The 10,943-nt window shown below is 42.1% G+C and overlaps 1 protein-coding gene across 1 annotated transcript; it reads left to right on the top strand.

Annotated features, from left to right (window-relative positions):
* The first annotated feature begins 1,240 nt into the window (after window positions 1–1,240).
* Window positions 1,241–2,843, top strand: LOC130988647 (uncharacterized). The gene is made up of 3 exons (XM_057912576.1): window positions 1,241–2,050; window positions 2,134–2,670; window positions 2,751–2,843. Exons 1-3 carry the CDS (start codon window positions 1,241–1,243, stop codon window positions 2,841–2,843), a joined length of 1,440 nt encoding a protein of 479 aa, XP_057768559.1.
* The last annotated feature ends 8,100 nt before the right edge of the window (window positions 2,844–10,943 follow it).

The following is a 10,943-nucleotide window of genomic DNA, read 5'->3' as shown; positions in this document are numbered from 1 at the left end:
TATCTCAATTAATTTGGATATTTTTGAAGTCTACTCTTCATTAAATATACATTAAATTTTTTATTATGATTTAATCTTTCGTTGCTATATTAATTAAAAAATTATATTAATTTGTTTTTATATTAGGGGTTATGTACAAACTTTAAAAAAAATGTAATTTTTCACTTGAACTTTCAATTAAGTAAAACAAAAATACATGAAGTTATATTTTAGTTGTAATTTTCACCCGAGTTTGACTTCCGGCGAAATTAATTAAAGCTTAATTAGTTGGCCGTCGGAAATTCACCCGATGTCGTCTAACTTCTGATGATAAGGAGTAGAGGTCTAAGAAGGCAAAAATTAATATATTTGACTTAATTCCGACTATCTACTAAGTTCTAATTTCACCGGAAGTTAGACATATGTAAAAATTGCAACTAAAATATAAATTCATATATTTGTTGAATTAATTGAAAGTTCAGGTGAAAATTGTAATTTTTTCAAATTAAAGTTCATGTATTTTTTGCCATAACCTCTTTATGTTAACCAAGAAAATAATAATTTTTTTTTATTTCTTTTTCATATTAATTACCATATGTTGTGAAATTTATTATAATTATTCAACTTTAAAAATTTATTAATATGAAAATCATAAATTATGTGTAATGCGCACACTCTCCGCTGGTAACATAAAAGAGTCAAACTAGTAAACCAAAGATAAACTTAATTAATTACGAGTATTTCGTTACACAATTTTATTAAAACGCACATTCAACATATTTTATTAAACTTAATATTGTGGGTCGGGTTTGCGGACCCAATTAATTTTCAATTAAATTAAGGTCTCGTCTGCGTACGAATTGCATTGATGATTGTATTCAGATACCTCTAAAAAAAATTCAATTAGATAGTGATATGCTAGTCCAATTGAACTTGAGTTCACCCCACCCTCTCTCTCAACTCTATTAGTTGTTGCGGCTATATATTTTTCCCCCTTGGGCATGCCCAAGGTAGTTAGTGACGTGCAACTTATTTTTCTCGGTTTTTTTTTTTTTTTCTTCTTCTTCTGATTTTGATACAATGCAAAAGGTAAATGTTCGCATAGGTGCATGCAGAATGCAAGAGAGCCTAGCTAGCACCAAAAACAACAAGTACGTCACATGTATCATCACCATTTATATTCATATACCACACAACTTGTGCATCCAATCTCAATTACAACCCCAAACCCCAATACTACAGATTTTCACATCTCCTTCCGATGTCTTCAAAACTCAATCCACCTGCATCATACACATTATTCAACAAGCTATTTAAGTCTCTCCTCATCTCCGGCTTGCTCATCTATGTCATCTACATCATCAACAACAACAATTCTTGGTTCCACACATCCATTAATAATGCAAGCAACCTCTCTCACCCCCACCCCCACCCTCCCGGGCCCCCTCCTCCAAATACTAATGCAACCCACATAGTCTTCGGAATAGCAGCATCAGCATCTACTTGGAGCCACAGAAAACACTACGTCCAATCATGGTGGCGGCCTAACATAACCCGAGGCTACGTCTTCCTCGACAAGATTCAACCAGATCTCCTCCCATGGCCTAATCACACACTACCTCCATTCCGGATTTCTCAAGACACCTCAAAATACAGGGACTACGACAGGCACAGGGCGCGGCAGGCCATCCGGATGGCGCTGATCATCTCAGAGGCGTTCGACACGGAGAGGCCCCAACCCCAAGGCGGCGTGAGGTGGTTCGTGATGGCCGATGACGACACGGTTGTATTCGTAGACAATTTGGTGGAGGTTCTACGCAGATACGATCACCGAAAGTACCTCTACATCGGCATGAATTCAGAGACCCATGGTTCGAATGTGATGAACTCTTTCGATATGGCGTTTGGTGGGGCCGGGTACGCGCTGAGCTACCCGCTCGCTAAGGCCTTGGCAGCCAACATGGACGCGTGCCTCAAACGCTACCCGACTCTCTACGGCAGCGATCACATTGTGCAGTCGTGTGTCGCTGATTTGGGAGTCTCCATCACCAGGGAGTACGGCTTCCATCAGGTGATTGATCAATATTCTCATTCAATTCAATTTTGAAATTGAATCAAGCTTAGATTAGAATCGAAATGTGTGTGTGTTTCCAGATTGATCTACACCGCGATATATCAGGTTTCCTATCGTCTCACGCGCGTGCACCTCTGGTGTCGCTGCACCACCTGGATCGAGTGGAGCCGATGTTCCCGTCGACGAGCTGCAACGACTCCCTCAAACGCCTCATGACGGCGGCGAAAGCCGACGAGTCGAGGCTGCTGCAGCAGAGCATATGCTACCACAAGCCTAAAAACTGGACATTCTCAATATCGTGGGGATATTCCGTCAACGTCTACGAGGCCATCGTCAACCCCAGCGCGCTGCAGAGGCCGCTGCAGACGTTCGTGCCGTGGACTAAGTTTGGGCATCCGTTCTTCGTCTTCAACACGCGCTTCCTTTCCAACAACCCATGCGAAGCTCCGCATCAGTTTTTCTTCGACTCGGTCGACAACGGAAGCCGAGATCGCGTGGTCACGAGGTATAGCAGAGCGCGGCAGCGCGCGATGCCTCCTTGCTCCTTCACCGGCAATCACTCTGCGGACTCCGTCTCCGCGGTCGTCGTCATCTCCCCTGCTGCCAAATATCATATAGTGAGTTTTCGCCATTTTTGTTTTTGTTTTTTTAGGTGAGGCTACTGTAGGTTTAACTTTGAGTACATGTTGTGATGTAGATCGGAAATAAGAGAGAATGCTGCGATGTTTTGCATGGGAATGCTACACAGATCAAGCTTCGTGATTGTCGTGAATTTGAAATTATTCCTTGAATTATTTTTGTTACTCAAACATGAATTGTTGGCTTTTGGGAAAAACTTTGCAAATAAAAGAATCGCTGGCTTTGGGGAAGAACTCTTAACAAAACCTAAATTAAAATCTCAAGTCAAAGGAGATGAAAATTCTAATGGTTTTTTTCTTTCCAAGTCAGTTAATTAGTTCAAATTGTGAGTTGCGCCATAAATTGGACACAAGAAGATAAGCATGAGCTAAATTTGTGATATTTATAAATTTGTATTAATAAGTAAATGTAAAATCAAAGTTTGAAAACATTTATTTTGAGTGATGAGATAAATTAATATAAAATATAAAATTTAATATTTAAAGAATAAGAAATGATTAATTAAAGTAAATAGTACATTAATTTAAAGGGTAAATATCAATTTAAACCTCAAACTATTTTTGCACTATCAATTATATAATGAACTATTGAAAATAATTTTTTAGACCTTGAACTATCAATTTTGTATCAATTGTACTCTTCATCTATTTTTCACCCTTTGAATTTTTAATTAAAAAGGCATATAATCACGTCATTTTACATAATGTACGAATAATTCTAAATACATTGTGGCATCCGGTGAACCACGTCAAATTTTTGGAGCAAAAAAAATAGACGAATAATACAATTGATACAAAATTAATAGTTCAAGGTTTAAAAAATTATTTTCAGTAGTTCAGGATATATTTGATAATGTGAAAATAATTTGATGTTCAAAGTGATATTTATCCTAATTTAAATTATTTTTATCTTTTAATCGTATCATTCAAACTACACGGGCTCCTTGTCTTAAAAGAAAAAAAGAAGCAAAGGCGCCCGTAATAAATTAATTTAATTGGCTTCCTAAACACTATACTATGTTCTGCTCCAACACCTTTCACTTTTTCTGGAGCTAAATATTGTGCGCATGCGCAGCGTAGCTATCTAACATCCATCATCCCGATGCATAATAATTAATTTTTTATGAAGTGAAGGATTGTTGGAAAAACGACGATTATTATTATTATTATTATTATTATTATTATTATTATTATTATTATTATTAAATTGAGATTTATTAAAGGGTTAAGTATCAGATTAGCCCCTAAGGTGGAGGCCCCTATGGCATTGGGCCCCTTATGGCAAGGGGTGTGTCAAATAAGCCCCTATGATAATTAAAATCGAACAAAATCACCCTTAGCCCTAACGGTGAGTTAACAGCCGTTAACTATTTAAAAAAAATACAGATTCTTTGTCTACCATGTGTTCGACGAAATGACTGAGACTCGTCAACTCGCCGCAGCTCAGCCTCCTTAATCCGGAGCCGCCGTTACCGCCACCACCGCTGCCGTCGTAGCCCCCGATTCCTCCACCACCACTTCCGCCACCAACGACGGCGTCGTCACCAGCTCAAAAGAGGCTTGAAGCTGTTTCAGATGTCAAGCCAATAATTTTGTGGAGATTGAACTTCAGCTCCTCATTTCCCTCTTCTCTCTGTTGTTTCTCAATCTCCTGCGCAGACTCCATCAATGTCTCCTGGCAGTAGCCTTTGATCTCAACCACCTCCAGTGTCGCTATATCCCCGACCGCCGCCGGAATCTTCTGCAGATGCTGGCAATCATCCAAGACCAACCACCGCAGCCTCGGAAAATGCTCCCAGCTCTCAACCTCCCACTCTCTCAGATCATACACTGTCTTGAGCATCAGCAGCCTCAGCTCCTGGAAATCTCCCTCCCTCGTCTCCCACACTTCGCCGTCGAAGGCTCCGAACAAAAGCTTGAGCTTCTGAAGCCTCTGCAGTCTCCCAATCACCGAGATCTTCTCCCAAGGCAAGTACAATCCGGACAGCGTGAGCTCCTTCACATTCGAGGGGAGGCTAATATCCGCGATGGCGTTGACGAAGCCACCTTCCAAGTGCAGCGATTCCAGCTGCGTAAAGAAGGCGAAATCCGGATACCGGAGCTCCCCCGTCTCCTCCGCCACAAGGGGGAAGCATTTGCATTTGAGCTCGCGAAGATTAGGAGAGCATTTGAGCACGCTTTCATCATTCACGTCCCGAATCACGACATTGGAGAGAAACTCAAGGTTGTTATCAGGTTGGGATCCGGAGCAGCTTTCTTCGCCGAAACTGAGTTGAGTGCTCACGTCGATGTATAGAGCTGGTGACGACGCCGTCGTTGGTGGCGGAAGTGGTGGTGGAGGAAGCGGGGGCTACGACGGCAGCGGTGGTGGCGGTAGCGGCGGCTCCGGATTAAGGAGGCTGAGCTGCGGCGAGTTGACGAGTCTTAGTCATTTCGTCGAACACATGGTAGACAAAGATTTTTTTATTTTTTTTTAAATAGTTAACGGCTGTTAACTCACCGTTAGAGCTAAGGGTGATTTTGTTCGATTTTAATTACCATAGGGGCTTATTTGACACACCCCTTGCCATAAGGGGCCCAATGCCATAGGGGCCTCCACCTTAGGGGCTAATCTGATACTTAACCCTTTATTAAAAAAGAAAAAGAAGAAAATCATCCCTTGAAAGCACAAAGATTATTATTATTATTATTATTATTATTATTATTATTATTATTGATGATGTTATTGCTGCTGTTGTTGTTTCCGATATTAATGACACGATTCGATCCGCCGAAGTTAATGCGTATTCATTTTCAGATCATTCCAATGAAGTTGATGCATTTCTATATTTGATAAAAATTAAAAAAAAATTAGGGATAATTGCATGTAATATCACCATCTTTAATCAAAATCCAATTTGCTCATGACCTTTGGATTTTCCAAAATTTATCATAACCTTTCATTATTGTTCAATTTGCCCATACCAAACTTTTTGACTTATTCAGATTTTCCTCAAATTTGCACAAAATTATACAACAACCCCATCTTCTTTGATCTTTGAATAAATAGGAAAAGGACCCCCAACATGAATTAAGCAAAATATCCTTAAAAGTTTTCTAAAATAAAAGAACAATAATCAAATTAATAAAAGGCCCAACATGCTTCCGTATCACTTCAAAATTAATCTAAACATAAACCAACTTCATACCTTTAGTCGAATGGTCTTCTTCAGGAGTCAGTACTTGTTGCGTTTTACGGACCGTCTACCCCCTCGGCTCCGTCCAACCACGCACTCGCAAGAGATGGTTGCAACCTTCCTCCTTCACTAAGTTCCGACGTAAAATTTTTTGTTGGAAAATGAAAAAAAAATCTTACTAAACCGGAAAGTTGAGCAAAATAAAAGCGTTTATAGAGGAATTATAGAATACTTAATTTATTTCATAAAATCTCCCTTAGGGAGGTGACAAACTTGTTTTAGCTACTCATTAGTAGCTGATACTTGTATACATAAAATAAAAGAAACTAAAAACTAGAACTTTAAAAAACTTTTAAAAACAAATAATTTAAAATTACAAAGATAATTTCTAGAGGGATAGTGTGTTGTGTGAAGGTGTTGTGATTCTCAGATGCTTTCTTCTCTCCAGAGCTTGTGGTTTTATAGAGGTTTGATGCCCTCTATAAGTCTTGGTGGTTGGCCTCGGATTTCTTTCCGAGTCACATGACTCTCTTTTCTTTGTCGGGCATCTTACTTTTTTGGTGCCCTAGGTGCTCGTCCTCGTGGAGTCATGTGCTCGTCATACTCGTCGGACCGGAACTTCTTTTTATCGGGTTTTGGAAGGAAACCCTTGGAAAACTCCGGTTCTTTCTGCGTGGGACATTCCATGCAGACGTGGTTGATTTATGCTTAATTGTTCTAATTTTAGGGGTTTGCATGTGCATATTTTAAGTTAAATCTTCTGGAAATTGGTGCGTTTTATGGTCTATTTTATGCTTTGCAGGAGATTTAGGTTTTCGAGATGAAGAGTGCAAATTTTGGAGAATTTGGGCTAAGAATTGTGTTTATGTGCATATTCTGGCACGTCAGAGAAGCGAAACCCCGTGCCAGAGCCGAGAAGGCCCGCGCCAGAGCTAAAACCCCGCGCGGGAGCCAGGCCAGAGAAATCAGGCCAGAGAAATCGAGGCGAGCAAGGAAGCGCCAGAGGAATCGAAGCGAGCGAGGAAGCGCCAGAGGTATCGAAGCGAGCGAGGAAGCTCCAGAGGAATCGAAGCGAGTGCTGAAGCGCCAGAGAAATCACTTCGCTACTGGAAACATAAGTGCCAGAGGAATCGCTATGCCAGAGGAATCACTATGCCAGAGGAATCACTATGTCAGAGAAATCAAGTTCGCCAGAGCGGAAGCCGTTCCTATGGCGAGAGCAGCGAAATCACCATTTCTCTGGCGAGACCCGTTTCCCTGGCGATAGCCATTTCTCTGGCAAGAGCCCCGAATTCGGCCAGGGTGGAGATTATTTCCGGGGCGCGCGTCACAGCTGGAAAGTTGCCTTCTTTTGCACGATTCTATTGCCTTTAGAGTTCTACTTTGCATGGCAACTTCCATGGTGATCCAGAAGGATTTGAAGTCTATAAATAGGGCCATACTTTTCATTGTAAAATATCAATCCTTTTGCCCTAGTTTTAGACGCCATCTTTGTGATCTGTTGGCATCCGAAGCTCAGGAATTTACTTGCTTTCATAGTCTTTCAATTTTTAGTTAGGTTTCAATTCAGTTTTTAGTTTATTCTTGGATTGTGATTGAGTGACACAATTACACGTTCAAGGATTTTACAGTATTTCGTATTTAAATTCAATTTATTTTGTTTAATCATGTTTATGTTCTTCGTTCATGTTTATGCTTTCTTTTTAATTATGCAATTTAAATTATGCACTTTAGTTTCACGTCTAGATTAGAAGTCTTTAAATTTACAAGTATTTAATTTCATAAATAGGTTTAATTTAAGTTCTTTAAAATCTTGCCTAGGGTTTAATAGTTTAATTCGCCTAGTTAATTCTAAATTTCGGTTTTTATTCAGTTTTTAATTCTAAGTTCTAGTTTAATAATCAAACTTTTTACTGCTTTCTTACGATACAATTAGAAGCCCTTAAAGACTTTCCTTGAGAGATGACACTGGGTCAACTTACCATCACTAGGATGTCCTTGTTCTATTGCAAGTCAAACTAGAGGTGTTCTAGGTTGAGTCAAATTTTGGCGCCGTTGCCGGGGAAGGTTTTAGGCGTTTAATTGTGTCACTTTTCTTTCCGTTTTTCTTGTTTTCTTTACTTTACGTTTTTATTTTTACTTTTCTTTTCCTCCCATCCGGTGCGTTTAATCCGTGTGTTAAGTGTTGTGTATGGCTCAGAACATGGAGTACATGGGAGATTTCACCCGGCCCGTCATCGGAGACACCAACACATCGGCTATTGTGCTTCCACCCGCCGTCAGAGATTACAATCTAAAGCCGAATGATTCAAGTCTTCTACCTCTGTTCCATGGGATGCCAAGTGAAGATGCCCTACAATTCATCCATGATATTTGCACACAAGTTCAAACCATTCCATTGCTGAAGCTCACGGAGGACCAACTTAAGCTCAAGTGCTTCCCCTATGCACTTAAAGATCGGGCGAGAACATGGATGCTAACTCTGCCGCCCAACTCTATCACCACTTGGGGAGAAGCTTGTGAGAAGTTCATGGTAAAGTACTATCCGAGCCACAAGACACAGGAGCTCAGAACGCAAATCATGGAATTCACCCAAGGAGTGGACGAGCCCCTACATGAAGCTTGAGATAGATTCCAAGAACTCCTCCGCCAGTGCCCGCAACATCAATTCCCCAACGTGATGTTGATGCAAGTTTTCTACGATGGGTTAGTGCAAACTACCCAATTTATGGTGGACAGCACCGCAGGAGGGAACATAGCTCGGAAGACTGCTACAGAGCTGAAGGAGATATTCAAAACATTAGCGGAGAGCTCTCAACAAAAGTCGGTGCGTGGAAAGAGAGTTGAGGCCAGCGCTGTGACGAACCAGTTTGAGATGCAGAAACAATTGGCCTCAATCATGTGCGAAGTATAGCAGCTCAAGATGAGCCATACGGAAGCTGCACCTGTCCCTGCACAGAGCATAAATTATAATCAAAGCAATGGTGGATGGAGAGGTCAGCACCAAGGGAATTTTCAGCGCAATTAATTCCAGAGTGCACAGCAAATTCCAACGCAAAAATAATCTCTGGAGGATACGTTGCAAGCGTTTATGGAGGTTAGCAAGCAGAGCATGGAGTCTCAGGCTGCCACTATTAAACGCCTTGAGACCACCGTAGGGCAACTGTCGGGCGCGCTGGACCAGCTACAGCAGCAACAGAGCCAAACTCATCAAGCGCTAGCTCTGGCGAGGATGCTAGAGTAGACTAAGCTGCCAGCTCTGGCTTGGCAGCCAGAGCAGAGGAGAGAGCCAGCTCTAGCGAGGATGCCAGAGCAGAGGAGAGAGTCAGCTCTGACTCGGCAGCCAGAGCAGAGGAAAAGGACGCCAGAGCAGAGGAGAATACCAGAGTTGATAAGGCCAGAGCAGAAACTTCATAAATCCAATACGCCTTATCAACCACCGAAGCCCAGCCCACCTCTGCCACCATCAAGTTTTGATCCAACCCAACCTTTACCGAAGCAAGAAGATCCAGGGAGTTTCATTATTGGTGTTGGTTTGGGTCGAGCTGGAGAATTCACGGGCATGTTAGACTTGGGGGCGGCAGTCAATTTGATGCCGTATGCTATTTTTCAGAAATTGGGCAGGAAGGAAGATGAGCTTAAAAGCACGAAAATAAGACTTCAACTAGCTGATGGGGCATATTGTAGCACTCGTGGTATTTTAAACGATGTTGAAGTCATGGTGAGAGGAATCACGGTGCTAGCCAATTTCGTGGTGCTCGAGGCAGGGCATGGCATTATAGGAAAGAATGGGCAACTTGTTCTACTTGGTCGGCCTTTTATGGCTACTACCCAGACGCGCATTGATGTGGGTTCTGGAACTTTGAGCATGGCCGGGTCTGGTAGATCGGTAACATTCTCCGGTTTTAATAAAAAGCCTATTATTTCTAACTCTTCAATGCATATCTGTTCTCTTGTGGAGATTGCTGACCAGGAGGAAGAAGTAGAAATTTTCAGAGCTAACTGTCTTTCGCCATCTATGCCTATTCCGCCAGCGCTGATTACTCCATCTATGCCGATTCCGCCAGCGCTGACTATTCCAGCTCTGCCGCTGGAGGACAGAGCAGAAATTCTACGAACAGCTCTGAACAGCGCCCCAGCTCAGAACAACATGCGCCAAAATTCTGCTAAGGAGAAGCTGATGTGCACCAGCCCGGAAGAGGACAAAATTATACAAAATTTTCTTGATAATTTGCAGGATGAGGAGGCCATTGAAGATCAATTTTTAGCCAAGCTTCCACTCGACGTTAATGCCGTTCATGAGGTACCAACTACCGTGAAAGAGGATGCAACCGTTGAGGAAGAACGGGCTGATGTGCTGCCGTACAAGGATAATGCCGTGCTAAGAGTGCAGAGTGCACCACCTTTGGAAGAGAAGAAAGAAGAGAGATCTCGACATAACTCTTGGTTCGAGAGAATGATGAATGTGATGAGCTCTGCTTGCTCACTAAGAGGACCCGCAGCTGAACTGGAGGATGATGTGCTTTCACGAGGACTAAGTCAGCTGACGTTTCATAGCGATTTTGGTTAAGGTACGTCGGGCTGGCGACTTTAACTCTAGCGCTTGGTGGGAGGCAACCCACCGTTGGTTTGTTTTTAATTTTTATTTTTCGTGTATTTTCTTTATTTTCTGTTGTTTGTTTCGAGTCTTCCCTAAGTTTCGGTTGTTGTGCGGATCCTATGATGTTTGGTGTGCATGTCTTATTTTCAGCGCTGAAATTCTCATACAGCCGCCAGCGCTGCTGCCACCACCGCTGCCCAGTTAAGCCCTACAGAACGGCAGCGCTGCACTTCTCCGCGCTGTACTTTTCCGTGCTGCACTTTTCCGCGCTCGCTGCAACTCTCCACTCTGCCACAGACGCGAATTCCCCTCTTCACCACCTCTCACGATGCTTCAGTTTTCCCATGCCAATAATCAGGGCCATTTTCTCCTCTATTCTTATTTCTTTTCTGCCCTGAGGACATGGCATGCTTTAAGTGTGGGGGGGTGTTTTATTGTGCTTATGCTTTCAATTGGGCGAGATTAGTCTTTCTATG

Source organism: Salvia miltiorrhiza, chromosome 1 (assembly GCF_028751815.1).
Source record: "Salvia miltiorrhiza cultivar Shanhuang (shh) chromosome 1, IMPLAD_Smil_shh, whole genome shotgun sequence".
NCBI classification, from domain to species: Eukaryota; Viridiplantae; Streptophyta; class Magnoliopsida; order Lamiales; family Lamiaceae; genus Salvia; species Salvia miltiorrhiza.
This window is presented reverse-complemented; position numbering and strand designations above follow the sequence as displayed.